We start from the raw sequence: 22,019 nt of genomic DNA on the forward strand, positions 1-22,019 counted from the left end.
CTTCACCGTGTGTGACGCGCTTTATGAATGGAAAAATATGATAATTTATAACACATGCTACGGAATGTAATATGTATTATTTTATTAAAATTAAGTTAATATATTCTGCATATAAACAAGTATGAAACATTGTAATGTTAAAAGATTTTGCTTAGATTTATTTATTTGTTAAGTGTGCCTTAATTAGATCTTGTCACCTTGTTATAATATCATGGTACGTCGTTATAAATTTAATAAACCAGCCTCTCTTATCTAAAAAATAATGCTAAGAGATTAAAGTCAAACATAGATTAATATGGAAACTATCGCTGACGTCGTATACCAATTCAAATATACCTTCTCATAGATTAAAGTCTTACCCAGAATTAACTCACCTATTTTAATCATTCATATGATTAAAATAGACTTTGAAACGATATTAATAGCTCATCATCCTTTATTCAAGCGTTGATGTGGATGCACATCGTAAATATTAAACAGGAACTTTACGGATACACAAAGGTTCCATAATTATCTTGCACTATCTAATATACCTGGATGGATAAACTGGCGATCTACCACATAATTGGAAGGTTTTGCAATGAAACATCTAATTTTTGATGTGCGACCCGGATAAATCGAGTACATGCTTTAAGCGGTTATTATGTCACGTTCTTTCCTCATAACTGTTTATGCGATACCGTATTGAGGGTGTTCACATTGTCCGCGAATTGTGTTCCAATTTCTATTGCGAGTTATGTTTTTTGTCACCTCGTATTTAGTGAACGTTGGCCTGCTGTTCCGTTAGGCTATTATTTTACACATGAATGATATGAAGTATACGTCCTAGTCTATACAGGTAAAGGATTAATTAGTCATAAATCGAGATGAATTATATCTTATGTATTGTATCTTTTATTTATATTAAAATACAGTTCATATGCACATAAATGCATAAGTATGTTGGATAATGATAAATATAAATGCTTAAACAAAGGGTCCATAAAGGGTTGTTGGTATTGTTTCAATTCTCGACGGTTCTTTACAGGCTCCTTACGGGAAGTTATTTGTATGCAGGACGAATAGTTTATAATATTTACCTACAGTGTTAATGAGTGAATAATAAATACATTAATATTACTTGCACATAATATAGTATTTTGGAACAATTAACGGTGTTACATTAAACGATACGGGGAAAAATCAATCAATTAGGTATACCTAGGGAATGTTTAGGTCCAAAGCAAAGAGATATAGGTTATAATCAAAATATGTACTTATATATTATTTTTAGTTATTGCGCGTAACAAGTTATAAATAGCAGACCATCCAGTAGTATCGTAAGCAATTCAAGCAATTCTATTCAATAAGCTGTAAACGAACACGCCCATTAATTGGCTGCAAACTTCCTTAATCAATACATTATATCGTCCGAAGCTAATTTCCTATTCGTTATAGGAATGTACGTAATGACTGCGATATTTTCTTTGTCCTATGCGAGTCCATTGTGGTAAACAATTAATCTGTATTCCGTGTTCTGCTCCGCGCAGCGTCTACTCATTGAATATGCTACGGTCGCAGCCGTGTGATACATTGTTTGTTAACGTGTTATTGTATCAGTACATCACGTTTTGCTCTCAATAAACTATTCCGTATAATTCAAGAGGAAGCTGTTTGCCTTTCAGGAGATATGCTCGTTAAATAATGCCTCGCGTGTTTGTTTGATTTACATTTAATTGAGCTTATATGATATTTCTGGTTTCAAGTTTATTATACGTTATTACTTATTATTGTGAGAAATGTAATTTTCCATATTATACTGGCAATATTTTATATCAATTTAGTCAAATTATTTTTTCATAATAAGAGCTCATAACGCCAACATAAAAGTAACAGCTGGTAAACATAAAAGTATCAAGCTTGTTATTTTTTCTTTTTGATGTTGAATTATCTCCGAGTTCTTAATTTATTTTATGAACGTTATTACGATTTAAAGTAGCTCGCAGTCTACAAACAAAGCAGTCACAATGTCATATGTTTTTTGTTATAAAGTTTGTTAAGTTGAAATAATCAGGTTTATGTTGAATTGTATCATTATATATTTGCGTTGTTCCGACTTTAAGTACATATGATGAAACTATTTTTAACTGCATATGTGTAAAGTCTCAAAGAGTAGACGACAACGGCCATGAAACAAAAATTGGCTGGAAAACTGAAATTAATTTAGCAAACACAACATTGTAAAAGAATAATAAAAACAACTTTTCTAGGTCTACGTAAGAAATAAGAAACCTTGAAAATAGTGAACGTTGTAAATAATCACTACATAGTATAAAACAAAGTCGCTTTCCCTGTCCCTATGTCCCTATATCCCTATGTCCCTTTGTACGCTTAAATCTTTGAAACTACGCAACGGATTTTGATGCGGTTTTTTTTAATAGAGTGATTCAAGAGGAAGGTTTATATGTATAATAACATCCATTAAATAGTGGAGAAGTACTGTTATTTTTGAGGTTTCTAATGTGATGTCGTAAATAATTACATTTTTTTCCGCTTACATTGCAAACGCAGGCTGAACCCTACGAGTTTTATCAAAATAATGTACTAAGTATTGTACACATTGAAAAGGTCTGCAGAAAAGTCCGCGATGGTATATGTCTATCTCTTATGGATAACCCACAATAACTTTTTTTTGTCATTTACTTTTTACGACAAATAATGGATAATTTTCGAAGCGATTTTAACCAATACAGCAATAATCCTTAACCAATTAAATACCTTGAATACATTGTTCATTTAATATAGATCTATATGGCCCTTTACACCGTATGATTTAAGTGAATATTTTCGAAGATATTACAGATTTAAAAATTGCGGAACGTAGCGTTTGCGGCGGTACCGGCCGGCCGCCATTGCACCCGTGCGAAGCCGGGGCGGGTCGCTAGTATATATTATATATAGATAGATGTGTTTAATTTGAATGCGTAGTTGCAACGTGAGTTAAGTATGGAACAGAAGTACATTTACAATCCATTGTGCGTGCTCTATCGTCAGACAGGCCATTACCGTAAGCTGCGTAACGTTTCTAAATGGTTTGTCTACTCGGAAATGAAAAATTACGCGAGTAAAATACTTCATGAAATGATGTTGCCTATACCTATACATTAAACATTTTCATGCATTTGAATAACAAAATGTAAGACTGCATCATAAGTAAAAATCTAATGGAAAAGTGATTGATTCGACTCTATCAAATCAGCAATTGCAAAAATAGAATGTTGTTGATTTGTAAAAACTGTTAACATCCTTCTACATCAAAAGATTCAATTGAGTTTTAATTTTGTTTGTTTATGTAGTTCATTTTGAATCGAGCCATTCATCAATCATCATTCAACTTTTTCACGACAATTCCGTATTCAATTGCCAACATAGCTTGTATCACTGTATCGTATTACTAGATACCTACGTAATGTCGACTATGGGATCTAAAACCTTTTAAGTCTATCGGAGTGGCACATCTGAGCAAAGTAAGGCCACTCTTCAACGACATTGGTCATTTCCCGCGACGTCGACGATTGATTGACGTAACTATGTGGCTTGCCTTACACACATCACAAGTAGGCACTTTTTTTCTTGATAAAAAAACAAACTACGTTTTGCTCTCCTTGACTTGGATTTATCGATTGCAAGCTGTCAGTTGTAACTTTCTAAGCAATAAAACGTCATAACTATCTAAAAGGTAAGCATTACTTCGTATGTAGCAGAAAGAATAGCAGGTATATGATGATGTAATTAATTGTTAACATTGATTGGCTGTGAGGTACGTCGCTGCGCGTAGTTCATTGGCTCGGTAATAATTAATAGTTGTAAATATTTATTATAATGAATGCGCTTTATAAACTCAACGAGTGTCAATTAATAAACTGAATTGAAGCGCGACCTTGATAGAATATGTTGGACGCAACAACTGATTGTTTTTTTTGCTATTTTAAGCGAGCACATGTCATACAACAGATCTCTACGTCATAAGAAATCGCCGAGTTGCAAGCAAAAGTTATGGAGACTAAATTTTAAAATTTTTGAGGTCTATGAGTTTACCTTTAGGTTCGCACAGTAATGATAATGAAATCGACCGTAGTAAACGCGAGACAGCTATTTATACGAGTCGGTGGCAACTTTCCCCGGAGCGAGCCGCGCGATGACGACTATGCAGTTACGAAAGCTGCACCTGCTTATATGGCACCTATACTTGTTACTATGATTCTTACCAGATAATGTTTACTAGATAACCAATTGAGTCATCGGATACATTCATATAAATGTTTTCTAATTGCGAGTCATTTGATTGAGACGACAAGCAGTACATATATAAACGAATACAATTTCTAATGTTTAGTGTCTATGTAATCTATAAGAATGTATCCCAAAATAGCATGACTTTAATGACATAGCGTAGCAAAAGAACTTGCATTGTTCACGTCACATATAATAACATCAATATGCAACTTTTGGATGCGACACCATATTATTAAAACAGGTTGTAGCACAATATGCTCTTAAGGCTAATGTCAAGGTACAAGCGTTATAGTTAATACCTATACCTACCATTGCTGTGTTCTAAAATAAGTAACACATTTTTTTGTCTGATCTTATTAGTTGAATATAATACAACAGGAATACGCCCGGTAATCAGTTTTATTAAATAAGCGAGTGAAAATGTGGTATTGCATATTTGCAGGTTTATTCACTAGAACTTAGTTTGAAATCGTAGCCGAGGAAAATGTTTTTCATAAATGGCTAATTGTCGTATTGCATAAAGTTCAGTATTAGTGACTAGTGAGTGCCAGTGAGACATCAAAAATGAGTGGTAGTGAGCCGACATTAACCGAGTCGCCGGTTCCTCTGGCGTTGGCTCGCCTGCAAGGCCGGCCGAATCGATTGCCTCGCGGCTTGCGCACACATCGGCCCAGTTTGCCCCTAGCTAGCTTGCAAGAGGCAGTCGATGAAACCCCGAGACGCTTCAGCGATGAACATTTCAATCCTGATACAGACGACGATGAAGCTTTTGTCGAACCAGTTATTTTAAACTCATCACCCATCAACCCATCACCGTCCGTGTCAAATGGGCGCAGAGCTTCGGATGCGACGTTCGCTGAGAGATACAGAAAACTCACCGAATTCGATGGCCCCTCGCCTGATATGCCGCGCCGCGCCTCCCTGGCCGTGCCCGTTGGTACTGACGGCTACGGACCCAGTGAAAAAGGTCGTAGGCGGTCTTGGGCAGCTCGATTGCAACTCGAACGTAAAAAGAGACGAAAATCAGGCGGTAATGATACTGATGAAGAAGGCGAGCCATCAATTTATATACGGCAAAAGCGACCCTCTTGGTGGAATGTATTTGTTCCCGACAACATGTTAAAGAACAGGTACATATTATATAATATTACTTTGTTTAGCTTTAATTTAAAGACACAATAATATTTTTATAAGTTATTCACTATAAAAAAAAAACTTCATTAGCCACGATGCATTTCTAGAAAGAACTACTCGTGAATAATGTATGTTTAATTCACATTTCTGTAGGGTTGAGTGTGTAGGTATATGGGACTAGAATGGAAATACGTACATGCACCATAAAACTAGATCCCCTTGACCTAGCGTTTACTCAATAGTCGGTTTTATTTACAATATTTGTAGGGTAGGTATCACAGCTCTTTCATGGCTAAATTATTTCTTTTAACTTACATGTTCTATATGTTGTTAGTGATTAATGTTAATTTATTTAACGTTCTAATGTAACGTGGAAAAGTATGTGCAATATATGAAATTTTTACATGATTTGGCATAAAACGTTTAATAGCTTAGCTATTTCAGTACATTATAAAAAAAATTGCGCAAATTCCCTACACACAAACGCGTTATCTTACACTATTCTTTATATTCTTCTTGTTAGCATTGTAAAATTGAGTCGAGAATAGAACTTGACCACTTCTAATAGATTTTTTTATTTTGGGATCGATTTCGTCTTTAATCGTCAAAGTAATCTGCTTTCACTCTTACTGAAACGATTGACACTTTGAGTGGGTCCTCTACTCTCCGTAATGTTATGATACTATTTAACATAATTCGCGCATGTTTCATAACCAATGTACACATAGGATAATATTTATTTGATACTGTGATAATTATTTTTAGCAATATTTACCTTTAAAGGTTCCGTGTTCTATTAAAATACAAATTATTTTATGAAAATCGTTCACTGTCATGTGATTCACATGACATTATTACATTTTTCGTGTCAAATAAACAGTTTCATATCATATTTTTATATTCGCATTTAACGAAGATACAAACACAATTTTGATAACATGTAACACAATATTATTTATTTGCATTAATAGCTTAGATCCTTCTTCCAATTCTATTAGCACTTATGTTATATTAGATTTAGCTGGTTCACGATTTCTTTGGACGACATCGACTGAAACGTGTCCAGCCTTTTAACGAGGGTATTTGTGTAATTTGCAAAACACGATATTTTCACCTTGAATCATTTACTGTCTCCTTATGGTTATCACGTACTATTGTTACTTTTAGTCACGCATACACTATACCCTTACCTTCCATTCACTTTATTAAAATAATATTATATGTAGGGTAAACTCACCTAATTATGTGACTCACTTAATTCGGAGATACAACGTTTGGACTCTTTTATAGCGTTATAGGAGTAAAATCCAATAAATTAAAATTAACCCTATGGTATGGTAATAAAGCTTCTTTTCGTGTACAAACTTTTGTTAAAATCGTGCGGGTGAGATAGTAAGAATCACGAGATTTGTCACTGCGCCCGCCATGTTTGACGTTTCACCGGTAGCGTGCAACTGTGCTGTCATTATTTAATTAATTTTAAATAGAAAAGGTGAGTGTAAGTTCATGATACTTTGACAATTAATTGTTAAAAACATATTCTTGTTGATACCGATAAAGGTTTTAGTAATTTTTCATTTGTTTTTGCATAATACCTTATTTCCTGGGTTCAAAAAGTTAACGATTTTCAAGATTGCAACTCAAAACAGTGTCACCGAATTAACCAAGCAAATTTTTATTATTTTCAATTCGTGTATAAATAATTGTTTTTAGTACATATACGTTAGTCGTTTAAGTCAGAAAATATTTATTTTTACTCAGGTTTAAAAGTAGGATCGCTTTCAAGCATTTTAAAAAAGTCCGTTATTTTTTTTATCACATATTTAAGTGAGTTATTTTTTTTTATTTTAGACAGCATGGAGGAAGACAAAAATAAAAATAGAAAATATAATGAAACAACGCTGACATCCGCAATTCAAAATATTCTGCAGTCAAAAATGAGTCTGTACACTGTTCACACAAACAATTATAATGTCCAATATTAATTTTTTATGGTTCCCCTCTTTTGATAATTTCTCATTGATAAATAAATACATAATTATTACTTTCAATATGTTTATATTTTTATTAATTGTATTTTTTTTTACTTTTGTGTTAAAAAATAATAAATACTCACTTAATTCGGTTATAACAGAATTAAAGAAGTACTATCACCGAATTATGGTGATTGTCACAGAATTAGACAAGTCATCGCGGTTTGATTAAGCTCATTTTACGCTGAGTTAATTCATATGTGTTAAGATTACACTTGCTCCATTTGATAAATAGAAGATTGATTAATGTTCCTATTAAAAATAAAAATAAAATTTATAAAGTTTAACCTGTTTTTTTTTTTCATATTCTGTTTTGTCACAGAATTAGATGAGTTGACTATATATAGAAAGTATCGTAGAATGGGCAGTATTGTGCCATGCCTGTATTAGCGATCGTTTATCTTTGTAACCTGCCTGACAAAAGTCACATTTATATTATAATATAAAATATATTATAATATAAAATATGTTACAATTATAAAACACTGACTCAATATGATTTTATACATATTAAATCCGGATTACTCAGCTTAGTGAAGGTCGAAAGCGTATCATAATCTTAGCATATTTGCTCGCGATTTGCATAAAGCGACGCCCACTTGTAAAAATCATTTCCGTCAATATTAAACCAAATCGGATATTTATTATTGAATTATTTATGCGCCGTGGGCAATAACGCTCGATTGCGTTCGTATTCATATAAAGGTAAACGTTGAAAATTTTTATGCGACTTGCAGTTACTTCATGGTGTTGCCTACGTCACAACTCGCACAGTGGTTTCATCATAATGTGGCCTCCATTTATTTCCGCTATCGTACGTTCACCTTTTTTCTTTGTTCTATGCTATACCATCTTGTCTGTTTTAAAAAGTTATGTGACACTTATTGTACGATTTATTTTATTGCTTTCATTTTTCTTCAACGTCCGCGTCGTTAGTTCTTTTGACGTAGTAAAGTATCGTCCCAGTTTTAACACATTACGTGCATGTGTTAATTCTGAATTTGCACACAAATAATTCTGTTTTAATTATTTCGATATTATGCAATATTTGTATTAATACCAGTGAAAGAAGCATAATAGTAACATATTTAAATCCCGTTTATTTAACTCATTCATGCAAATTATTATTTATTATATAAACAACTGTTAAATCGTACTATTTATATTATAAATAGATTAGTCTTAAGCTGGTCTCAATAAAAGGAGCTTAAGGAAGCCCACGCGCTGTATAGCAAGAGGACCTACCTATATATTCGCTTCTAATCCACCTTTAGGACTGTTGTTATAACCTCGCCTTTAGGTCAATGTAACTATTTACCGTGGCGTAAATGAGGTTATAGCAATTGTGATTGTACAATTAAAAATATCATTGATTTAATTTTACCAATTCGTTATACATATTTATTGTTTTAATTAATCCACTTCATAATTAATCAATTAGTTTGTACATATATGAGAAATGATTAAGTTTTATTCATAAACTAGCTTTTATAATTAAAAATATTATAGTTATCGACATTATATCTACCGTGAATCACTTCGTATAGCGACGCTACCTAGGTCACGTACTGTTTACAGTGTTGTGCTAATTATATATTTTATAATTCAATAAATCCTTTCCTTAATTCTAGTATTTTGCTATTACGCTGTTTACGATTGTGCAAGCGCGATTATGCGTGTTTACAAAATAGAATTCCTTATGTTTACCAACGCTTGGCCATCAGCCAGCCCCGCCTCCACTATACATTCACGTACTAACTAAATCTTTAGTTATTATTATTATAGTAAAACATTAGCAGACGAGGTGTGCGCCTCATACGTGCCTCTTGATATATTTTGTCTGCACCGCGATTGTAAAATATAACACTGACGTTTACGTTGAGAAAGAGAAATTATTTCTGTCCGCCCGCGATGACGGGCATAATGTAATTTTCCTGCTATACATTGCTGTCATTTAAATGATCTTTTATTTTCCTTTTGGTTGGTTAATTTATGTTTTCTTTAAATAATAATAATATACAAAATTTTCGGTTGATATTTGCGTGACCCAGACAATCTATGAGTGATTTACAGCGTTCAAACAACGGTTGTCGACAGAATTTATGTTTTATGCTGCCATTCTGTTTAACAAAAAATATATATTATGTAATTTATTATAAATTATTGAATATTATAAAATATACAAATAAGTCTTTACAAATTATAAAAATGTTCGACTTGGCGGGGCACTGCCGCGCCGCGCCCCCAGATTCTCGCACATATTTATCAAAATACTAGTTATTTCCTTCGTGATACATTTTAACGACACTATTTTTCTTAAGACGATTTATTAAAGTTAAATTCGGAAACCGGTGTGAGGTCGTCAATATTTGCGTTTCATAGAATCCTTTGTAAGTATTACAATAAAACGTAAGCCGAACCACACCTTGAAGTATGTACTTTGTTACGATCAGAGCGAAGCATTCGTATCATAAATCCTTTCTAAGTGTCGCTTACATCGAAGCCCCATTGTGCCTCGCCATTCGAATATTTTCCATTCCATATTATTTATTGTATAGGTAGGATTTTAACAAGGGTATCGATACCTATATTGTTGGTAATATTTCCTTTGTCATATTATGTATTAAACGGATTAAACGGATTACAGAATCTGTGGTTATACTAAAAATACTTGCAGGATATTAATCATCATAAAAATAACTTATTTGGTTGTGACTTGTGGTTCATTAAAATATGTTCTTTCAATAGGAAAATACTTAACAAGGACAGGCAAGAAATATTTGCATTCAATTACATGCACTATTTACAATTTTAAAACAATATAACACATTTTAGTGCCCTGTTAAACAGCACGGACAATGCAAGTCATTAATACATAACTAGTTTTTTTCACGTGACTTTTTGCCGTTGCAGTAATTATGATAACTCGGGAAACGAGTGCTAGAGCAATTAGTAAAATGAAATACATATTACTATTGATGTTTACCTATATATTTATTGTGTGCTAGAAGGGATCATAGTATTGCAACTGTTTTCCGGAAGATAACGCAGTATGCACGATTTTCATTGAATATCTTATACATAAAGCCAATAAACGCTATCAAGTAGGCGGAACCATTAGCAGACTACTTATATTTCAAGATTAAATGCTTCCTTCCGAATAAATGCGGATAGAAGTTGACCCATTTGCCTGAGTGTGGTCACAATGTGGTCCGAACAAGGACGGCCGCATTCTGGACTGGTTACGAGATGTATGAAGTGATTGCGTTATGTGAATATTGTATATGTATTTTCTTCTAAACTCTTGCCGGAAATCATTAGATTTGTATGTACAAATCTACATTTTAATGACTACAAATTATTTTAATAGCCATTTGCTAATACCATTTTCGATTATAAATTTATAAATCCGGCCTGCATTTTATAGTGGCATACTGTATACTATATTAGACCTTCACTTAAAAAAAACAAATTATCAAAATACAGCTTGAAATGAACAATTAAAATCACTATTTACTTTTTGTGTTCAGGTGTAATTCGTATTTTTTACAATAGGTATACGTAATTAAATTAATGAATAATCCAAGGTAATTATAAAATTATATCTCTCACGTGTCTTGAGAATATTTTATAACAAATATCCGATTACAATAATTTATAATAATAATCAGCAACACGAAGATACCGAGGCGAGATTAAAGCTCTCGAGAATAGAACGATAATGTAATAAGTGTTTATATATTGGTACATTTATAGTAGATGTTCGTTTACCCTGTATTCCATCAATTGTGCTTGTTTGTGGACGACACTGGACTAATTGCGAAGCTCCGCAATTAGCAGTCGGCTGATGGATGAGCGCACCTCGCGACATTCGTCAATGCCACTCGTTTGTGATAAAAACTTCATGCTGATATGAGACGCTCTCATTTTTTATGTTTTATGACGCCGGTTGAAAAACACCGTTCCATTATGATGTTAATGTTTGATTAAAATTTCAAACAATAGTCTAGGGGACGTTTATTCTTTAATTTTTCTTGGAATTCGTGAGCTGTTGAAAAATTTATATCTAAATAAATTTTGCTTCATTATTTTATGGAATTTTTGTCTCAGGAATTTCGCTGATCATTTATTTATTTTCAAGTTATTCGGCGAACAATATCGACAGAAAAGTATACAATATTTCTTACACCAAATGGCTATAAGTTCAGATAAAGCGATTAGATCTTCTGAGATTAGAGGAACAATGTGGACCCTTGCTCTGAAAAGGTTTCTTAAATGCATACGATCTTGTCAAGCAAAAACGTGTTACACTTTTAGTGAACCCTTCGTATAAAAGTTGAATTCTTTGTTACTGTATAATTCATTTAATAGTGGACCCAGCTCTTGTTTATACCCTAAATTTAATTATTTTCGAAGTGTCAATTTACTATAATAAATCTAAGAGCGTATACGCATTATGCGGGTAACCGCATTGCGGGTAGCCGTCCGGCTGACCGCAAGCACAATTATGTACGTAATATTCATTTCTATGCGCACTGTGCGGTCTGCGGTAGCCGCATCGCAGTGCGCATAGAAATGAATATTACGTACATAATTGTGCTTGCGGTCAGCCGGACGGCTACCCGCAATGCGGCTACCCGCATAGTGCGTATACGCTCTAAAATAAGTTACCGCAAATAAAATCTGTATTTACTATACAACATATAGGTACTTAAGATATTTCGTACGAAAAATTATCTGTAAAATTTTTGAAGTTGTGAAAAATTTGCTGGAAAGCAACAAGTACAAGTATGTTGCTGCCAACGACGTCATGATTTGCAGCATTTCTTGATTGATCATTTAAAAGTTATTTATTTGATATGTCTGTGATTCTATGGTGACAATACATAATTTGAAACTTGAAGTTGCGTCAACATCAACAGAAAACGTCAATATGACGATATAATATGTATCACATTTTCCTTAATATGGGAATCTTAAATGAACATTTTATAAGTTTACCTTAATATAATAATAATTACTGTAGGTATATCACAGTCCACAGATGAGAACGGCACACATTTTGAGTTAGTTTGTGCTAGAATACACTGGAAGAATAAATAAAATTATTTATGGCGGTTGGAGTTGCAGTGTTCATTGCAGTTTAAATAAATATTCAATACGAATTGAGAATCATCTTTTGATCTATCGTCCTTTTTGAGAACGTCGGTTAAAAAGTGCAGTTTCGATATCCATACTGACAAAATAAATCATGCGATTGAGCGATTTGATTAATAATAATGGGACTAAAAGAATGGATACAGGATTTTTTCGTGACATACAACGCGTCTTCTTGTACAGTGAAATTTCTACCGTTGCAATTCTGGTATCGTATTTTACTATTCAGATATATTTTGTCACTAATAAGTAATAACTAACAACTAACGTTTTCGGATGAGTCACTTGTGTTTTTTCTGACTTGCATTTGTTAACAAAATTTAATCAGCAGTAATTTGGAGCGTAGTAAATTTTAGTTTACGGTTGAATGCACCCGCAAACCTTTCAATTTGGTCCCTTCAGCCTCAATACCCAATTACATAAATGCCTAAATTATCATCTCATTATCACAGGATTATCGTAAATCGTATGTTTTGCTTTTACTAATCCGCACATAAATTAAAATGAATACATCGGATTCCTAAATATGAAAAAGCTTATGAATGGAACTTGATCAAAAATATCACCACACATATTATAGTAGAGCCAATTTAATAGGCAACATTTGACGTCTATCAATTTTATCTTCATAGGGTGGTAACCTGCTTAAAAACATCGATTAAAGTGAATTAATCGATACGGACTTGAAACATTTGTCAATCGAACTTGAAACACATGTCAATAATTTATGATAATTTTTATTCCCAAGTAATCAATGCATTCGATTCTAGATGTCAGATTTCGATTTTTAGAGTAACGTCTCTGGTATTTAAAAAGAAAAAAGGTTTATTGACACAAAATTGTAGCGACGTCAGTTCTTTAAATCAGAAATTGTTCATTATGTTTAGAATGGTTTATCAGTAAAATCAAGTCCTAAAATTACTTCTATCGGTCATTATTATTATAAATATGTAATCGTAATTGAAAAAAGTTAAACAAATGTGCAGTTCTAACAAAACGAAATATCATGTTATTCTATGTCGTGGTTACTAGGTTACGTTGTTGAATTTTGTTGAACTGTCAAATGTTGCCTATTAAAATGGCTCTACAATAACACATGACATAATATCTACCTATGTGTCAATTGGTAAACTTTATGCTTCCATTAAAAATATGTTATGGTACTTGGTTTAAGTACACAATTCAATGATTATTACACAGTACAACACTTACAATTGAATGTCTGTCTGTTTCAGAATAGTTTGCAAACTATATAATTTAATGCACCTTTGTATGGCGATGCATTAATGTGGTACATTAAGTTTCTTTATGTATCGGTTTTGCAATACAACGTCGCGTTCGGGGTCAATTACTGTATTCATTACAATTCTATAGTTTATCTTTAACACCCTTCAAAAATTATATTGGTACATAAATACATAGATAATTATGGTTCTAACATCTAAGTAGATAGCAAAAACAGAATATGTATGGGTAACTGCGAACTAGGCGTCACATTAAAATTCATATTTACTAAAATACCATTAAGTAAGTAAAGCCGCGAACTTTTTCATAATAAACTGAGCAATCCTTTTGGAAACCATACTGGGAAAGTTTCTTAACTCTCAAACGACTAGCTTTTTCATTTTACATAACCACTTTATTGAAGCAGTTTATATACCATTGCCACTAATGTGAAATGTCACTTACTCACGCACTAATAATTAGTTTTTGCAAAAGTTGCGTTGCATTCAAAATAATATCTAAAGTAGTCTATCATCTTTCAACACTGACGGCGCGGTGGTAATTCGATATTACAGCATCGTCGAGGTATAGGAATGCGTAATGCGGACCCGTGACCATTATCCGTTCCACCTTGATGATTTACAACTCACCTTTAATTATTCATATGCACTGCAACTTGCATGGCTCATACGTTGGATACTGTTGAAAAGAACGGAGAGATACGAATCTTTTCTTTCGCCACCAATAAGGTCAGTCTGACTGACGAAGCTGTTTGGATGTTCATTAATTAATTCATAGCTACCCAGCCCCAGCTTCAAATTATATGTTAATTTGAGTTATATCTTTGTGCTAAATTCGCGTGAATGTGATTGATTAAATACCGATACATAAAACTTTCACATTTTGTTTCTTACTAATAAACTCTCAGTCAAAAAAGCGATCAGCTAAATAAAACTTAAGCAAAATAATAATATCGATAGCTTTACATTGTCTTGACATGAAATGGCGCTTTGAAGTGAAACGTGGGAGAAAGAACAAAGGGCGGGTGCGGAGTGACAAATACTCCCTTTTCACTAAGTATATCTTACACAAGAAATTACTACCTTGACGGATAGAAATTATTGGATAAGAAGAGCGCAGGATGATTAAATAATAATTGTCGTTATAGAAAAAATATCGACGAGTGCAATGCGTTATCTTCAATAATTGCTCAATAGCGAACTATCTCGATTGTAACATGTACATGCGTTCGTGCGCGTAGCCACCATACTGTTTCGCAAGTCGCAACCGCAGCGGCGCGGCGCGGTCCAACGACCTCGCCTCAATGGGTTACTAAACACTTCCTCACTTAAATCCATTATCTGCTCAGATAACAATTACCTGACTACATTTGCTTATTGACAACATATAAATGCTTGATTGAGATCCAATACGGTAATCGTGCCAACTTCCTCGAGCGCTTAGTGACTTTAAACATTTCTTCAATTGGCATGGAACTGCTGTTTTATTTACGTTTCAGTAATGAACTTAATTGCTGTCGCTGGTACAAGCGACTCGAATTAAATAACATGATTTTTTCTATGTGTTTAATGTTGCGTGCAGCTGATCGAATAATGATGTTTCTCATGCAATTGATTATTGTTGTGTAATTATTTCTGAGATGTGGTCATCGCGCTCTAAATATACAACAGCTATAACGTAAACGTATAACATTTTTTTCTATTAGACTAACATACACATAAGGTATGAGATCACTATCACAATATTTTATTGCTTTTGCATTTATCGGACATTGTTTTATTATATAAACAGATTTTCTTATTAAAATTCTGAGATTTTTATTTTTATTACCTAGGTATTTCGCATGATCAATCTGTCTTGGATTAAACAACACATACAAATAGTGTACAAAGTTTATTGACTTGTTATTGTTTATTTAATATTGCATCGTGTATCCAATCCATCAATGCAATATGGATGTTGGCATGCAAGGATTACATATCTCCCATACACGTAGCTACGTGGAATAGGAAACTCGGTTTCGTATTATGTCGGACCTGCTATTAATATGCAGTTATATATATCCGTTGCTATCTCGTTACAAGCCATGTAAACAGATATTTGCAATAACATGACAATTATGCGGTCGGTATGTGACATTTACATATATATAAAATTTCATTTGCTCCGAACGCAGCGTCCTCTGCCTTTATCTTGCAGTATTACTGAACATTCAACTAGTTTGACGGTCATGGCGCTCGATGAATGCGAAAGTGTGCCTCTAGAAGCTCAACTGTGTAATAGTAGAGTTCCGAGAGCTGCTATGGTTTGCCCTACTGGTGTCAGATACCCGTAGAACTGTACCACCGTAATTTAAACATATTATATCTCTTTGTGAATACAAATCATTTATTTTTATTGATCATTGATTGCATATGGATCTCTTTCACAACTACGAATTTGGTATAGTGATAGATTACGGCCGTAATACGTATAGATTTATAGCCGTATACATTATGGTAGACGTTTATTATTAAATGAATAACTACTACGCCATTAATACTTCAAGGAAGGACCGCGATGTACTCCATGCTGTTGACTGTCAAGTGTCAACTAACAATATTTACCACACTAGAGCAAGTAGCAACTCATATCAATGCTGAGGATATCCTTGGGATAGAATTGGCAGCAGCTTATAATCATTATTCATCGAACGGTAGGATTTTATCAAAGACAAATTAATAGCATCTAGAGTTTCTTACTCCTTCATAACGAAGACTCATTAAAAAGTTTGGAAAATCCAAAAGTGCACGACTCATAATGCTCATTTAATTATGAAATATATAAAAAAAAAAAAACTTATTGTAGTTTTCGTTTTTTATTAATTGCAATTAAACGACACTGAATTAATTAATCATTCGCATTCAGTGACCTACAATCGTCGATTAGAATATTTAAAAAAAAATTTAACTCAAATGATGGATTTTTTCACAAGTTAGTGTTTTCAGGTTTCACACATGACGGACAGGAAAATTTTTTGACCTCTTTCGGTGTTTTTTTCCAATTCTATTGAAGTAAATCAATTTTTAAAAAATTTTGGGATTAATCTCCATTAAATTATCTCGACAATAGTATGCAAAATATCTTGATTCCGTGAACTAACAAGGCTATAATAATAAGAATAGCTGCAAAAATGAGGCGAAAAAAATTTTTCGATCGTAAAGCACTCTCTGATGCTTCGCAGTCGTGCAAAACGAAAAAGAGTAGGTATTATTTGGTTTGAAAGTGAAAATATTGTATGTACTCTGTACTGTAGAGGGTAGGTGTTTGTGATACAATGTAGGTAAAGTAGATATAGTATATGTATAATATATACGCGCGATGTCGCGCCCAGTGTCAAGGACGCGCCCTCCATCCACCACTTGTGCGATTAGCTCGCGCGGCTTCCAATGTAACAAGATCTCTTCACATTCGCGCACAAAATTTGCTTAACGAAGACGTAATGAAGCAACGTAGGTCTTCCTTGAGTAGCTACTTTGTGAGCCGGCCTAGGTCAAGTTCTTAATAGCGTTTATATCATAGTTTATGTACGATTCAAGCATGCAAGAATAATTATTATAGTTTCGATATCATATTATTAGTCTATTCGACTTATCAGTTTGTTAATTCGATACAGGGACAATCTCTGCAGTCCAGCGCAAACGTTAGTGTGATAAACAATTTCATAATCTCAAAATATATTGGAAACATGTTACACTTCTTTAAAATTAGCTGGTAGGTAATGTGAAGTTACAAATTGTGTTATCTTGTTTAATATTATTCTACGTTGTAGCTGTGGTTATTTACTGCTATTAATCATGAAGTATCTTGTGTACAGTAGTATAATATATTACTGTTAATAATTTAGGCTTTATACAATAAAATTTCTAAATTATAGTGAGATAGTAGCTTCGGAGCGAAAATATTGATTCAAGTGATAAGTTTATCGTGATTATGGGTCGTTATCTTTACGGTTACTATGTTATATGAGGTACCTACAATGAATATAAAAATTAATTAATATTTATCGTTTGAAAAATAAATGAATCCTGGCAGATGATCAATGTACCTACTTATCTTTTTTTTCTTGTTTGCATTGTTATTTTATATTTATTTAAGGTTCGGGTAATTAGTTATTACACATCTGGGACTCGATGTAATTAGCTCTCGCTTCCATTACTGGGGATTATGATGGATGAGACGAACTTTTCGAAAATATAACCGCATAATATTTTAACTATGTTTTGAACTTAGTTAATTATAACTATTAAATATATATGTAATGATTACATTCAACAATTATTTCTCATTTGGAAATAATATACCTACCTATCTATTATCTTTTAAGGGCCCTTAGTAGGTGAAAACGGTAAAATGGACTGTTTTCTATGAGCTATAATTGAAAATATTGAAGTTTTTTCGCACTGAAATTTCTAATATGTATTACAGAACGTATGTGTGATGGCATGACTGTTTCCAAAACACGACTCGAAAAATTTTGCTCGATAAAAAACAAACCTGAAGTTACCTCTAAAATATCATATAAATGCTCATTACAACCGTATTTTACGATAATAATTCGTATAAAATCACATATACATAGGTATTTACCTTCTCGATTTCGTGACTGTTTTAGATTTAGAAAATACTAAATATTTTCATTCAATTTTTGATAAAAATGTGAATGGCGCTTACGATTTTTAGTTTCGAGCACGTTGATTCCATACTAAACGCGGACCCCCTCACCGCTTCCCTCAGGCCCGAATAGCTGAATTTTCGCTGACCGCCTAACCCCCCTTAACTTATTTAAATGCAATTTATGAAATGAAAATTATTTTTCCATAAATGTTAAGCTTTTAGCGATTATTCGGACCTCTGATTCTCGACTGCACATATTTTTACACTCTTCATTTAATGCTGCCAAACAATAATTTTAGAAGCATGTAGTTTTCATATATTGCTATTGTACACCATTTTAAATAAGCTAATCAATGATAATCTTTGTTAGCTTGTTCATTTATTTTTTGCACGCTTACTCTGATATTGACAAACAGAATCGAATGCATACAGTTACCTACTATTCTAGAGTAAAACAATCAAGAACCTTGATGAAGTCGGCTATTATGATTTCTATTGATACGAAGAATAAACATTGTGTTTTTGCATTGATTCGAAATTGTTCATTATCAGAGTATGTGTGCATGCATGCGCTGCCTGTGATTAGCTTGTGTTTTGTTGCATGCAGGTCTAGAAGAGCTTCCCAGCAGTTGTCCAGAAGCGCCGAAAGCATCGACCAATCATACAAAAGGTATTGTTCATTTCATTTATTTTGTTTTTCGTCAATGAAATCGTCTCTAGCGCGATGACGGCGGTACGCATCGTTTATGTACAGAGTGTGATTTATATGCATCTAATTTTCTTTTTGCCGCTTTTTTATTAGTGCTAAATATTTGTAAGTGTTGTTTGACCTAATATTTAATTCAAAATGTTGCGATGAATATGATGTTTATTTGTGTCGACAAAGCTTTGAAATTTATTTAGATCGTTTGTATTAATTTTGGCCAATTATTCGTGCAATCACCCGAAATTTAACAGTTTAAGAATTTGCACATCAACATCATGGACCATTTATTCGTCACTCGTGGGCCGTGGCGCCGCCGAGGGCACTTTAAATTAATGACTTACCTCTTGCTCCCATTTATTTACAAGTCGAAATTACATGAAAATATATTAATAATTGTGTTATTTATTTTATGACGCAAAAATCTAGGCAAAGTAAATGTTTATGTTAACACTACTATCTTTTTAGGTTTTGACATTGTTCCATATTATAATGTTTATGTTTTATCTGTGATTTGCTTTTTATCTCGTCGAGAAGAAAAGTAAATCGGCAAACCTAATAACATAGTTTTGTTCTGCAAAAACGTAAACACTTAGTGTTAACTGATAATGTAATGTTTCAGGTCGAAGAGTCGTTCAGTGGACCATGGCTTCGCGCCACCCTTTGACCTGGAGTCACTACGGTCGAAGGTCGAGGGAAGATTTGATGCTGTACAAAAAGGTAATATCAATTGATATTTAACGAAATATGTTTTTTTTTTCTTTTTGGCACCTCTAAACACAAATTTGACTGCTTTGCCTTGGATAAAATGACGTTATAATTTTGATAGGCGTAACGTACATAATATTATGTATCAATTGTAAAAATCAATACGCGCTTGTTTAATCAAGATAATCAGAAGATTTTAAACATTTGCCATTAGTTTATGGCTATCATGATCTCACTATGTAAACATCTGCTTAAGAATGTTTGTATAATTCATTAAGAGGATACACTATACACATAATAATTAATAATACATTGTGCATATAAATCATTGCTTTAGTTTTGAAACTGCACAAAAGCGCACAGCACACAAATAAATTGAACTTCCTCTTTGGCCCGGGACTCGTTTATACTGAAACATAGGAAAATTCTTATTTATTCATATCAATGTCACTGGAGCAGTACTTGTTATCGCCGGCCGCGGAATGAGGCGGATTCTGGCACAGTCTCATAAATAAACATGCCACTCATAAAGTTAGTGCCCGGTAACGTAAATTATATTAATAAAATTCTCCAAAATATTTATTTGAAATTGGCATCATAGGCTCGAAGCTTCCAAATGATTTTAACCCGATGCATTCGATTTGATATTGATTAGATTGAAACTTTAACAAAATATTATAGTCCTTACATCTCAGCTATAATTTCTGTTGCATTTTATACCAGACAATTAAATTTTTCGATACTAGAGCATAGTTTGGAAAAAGCGGTTATTTTGTTAGTTAAAAGGGACCACCTTTTATACTTTGATAAAAATAATTGTTTTACTTTTTAGTAATTCATAAACACTTAGGGCGTTTGTCCACTACAAGGAATTTTACGGTCCGGCATTCCGATTTTTTACGGTCCGGTATGGCACGCAATTAATCTAAATACTAGCTTGTGCACTATACGTAATTTTACTGTCCGACATTTTACTTTTCCCTATTCCGGATGGTTTTTTGAGTTTACGAGTCGCTGTAGGTATAATTGTTTTCGAGTGCCCACTTGCTTGGATTTTACTCTTTTTATTGCATATGCCAATTGAAAGCAAGCTCTTGTTTTACTTTCTTTTAGCTGGCAATGAGATTTGAGAAGTTGGTATTGTTATTTTATATACATTGACCAAGCATTGACCTATAATTATTATCTAAGTAAGTGTTGGTAAGTTAAAGTTCAAGTGGGAATAGCTTTAGCTCCTCGTCACCGATTAAAATAAATAAGTGAAACACGCATTTTAAATCTCTTACGGAACTTTACTTTTTATTATAACGAAGTAATATAATATTTCACCTTCTATATTTTTACTCGTTTCTTGTAAAATGCAAAAACAATCATTTATGATAGCATTATACCGCCATACTTCCTTGAACTGTACCGCACTGATCCGAGTAAAGACGGACAGGTGCACAAGCAATTCATCGGTTTTTTCATGCCACACCGGACCGTAAAAAATCGGAATGCAACACAAGCGCCCTTAGTACTCCTAACCGTTTGTTCATAAACAAAGGTATGTAGAGTGTAGGTGTAGTGTGAATCACTCAATATACAATTTTCACTTTCCTACGAGCTCTTTGTCTATGATGTTTATTTACATACTGACAGACGTTTCAGAATTTTCATTTTAATTATCACGATTTAATGTAAAGATGATTTATGAATCCGCGCGTGAGTAACGAGTTTATTCAGGGAGGCATGTGACAATGATGTCATGCCGTTAACCAAATCGATAATAATATGGTAAACTTTATTTATTTCCAAACCATAATGATGATCTTGAATAAATTGTGCGCGATAATTTGCACATTTATACTGGAACATTGCCAACATATTAATCGTGATCTTATGACTCTATTATAGACGGCAGTTTATGGGTTTTTCCATGTGTCGGGAAGAAAGACGGGAATATTTTTCTGATCTTTAAAGTATGAATGTAGATCGTGAAGTGAGCAGAGCAGAGCAGAGCAGTAGTTATCCATTGTGTTTGATACTTATAATTTATGTAGTTTATGATAAGAGATTTCATGTAAATTAAAATTAATACTTATTTATATTAAGCTACCTTACATAAA

General features: G+C 33.2%; 2 protein-coding genes across 12 annotated transcripts in view; both read left to right on the plus strand.

Annotated features, from left to right (window-relative positions):
• The window catches only part of Ccdc39 (Coiled-coil domain containing protein 39), an 81,471-nt gene that overhangs the window by 53,070 nt on the left and 6,382 nt on the right, over positions 1–22,019 (plus strand). The window lies entirely within an intron of this gene.
• Positions 1–22,019, plus strand: part of mtd (TLD domain-containing protein mustard) — an 88,876-nt gene that overhangs the window by 26,720 nt on the left and 40,137 nt on the right. For 7 of the 11 annotated variants that reach the window (XM_089714448.1, XM_089714437.1, XM_089714441.1 and 4 more), the window contains exons 2-4: positions 4,718–5,405; positions 19,108–19,170; positions 19,826–19,923. In XM_089714448.1, coding sequence (XP_089570574.1) covers positions 4,840–5,405; positions 19,108–19,170; positions 19,826–19,923 — 727 coding nt within the window. In that variant the 5' untranslated portion in view covers positions 4,718–4,839. The remainder of the gene's footprint in view (positions 1–4,717; positions 5,406–19,107; positions 19,171–19,825; positions 19,924–22,019) is intronic. The other 4 variants (XM_089714443.1, XM_089714445.1, XM_089714446.1 and 1 more) reach the window with 3 other exon arrangements.

The sequence above is a fragment of the Colias philodice genome, chromosome 3 (genome assembly GCF_061535455.1).
Source record: "Colias philodice isolate Cphi_HAF_F1 chromosome 3, ilColPhil1 Martin Lab GWU primary, whole genome shotgun sequence".
In the NCBI taxonomy this organism is placed as follows: Eukaryota; Metazoa; Arthropoda; class Insecta; order Lepidoptera; family Pieridae; genus Colias; species Colias philodice.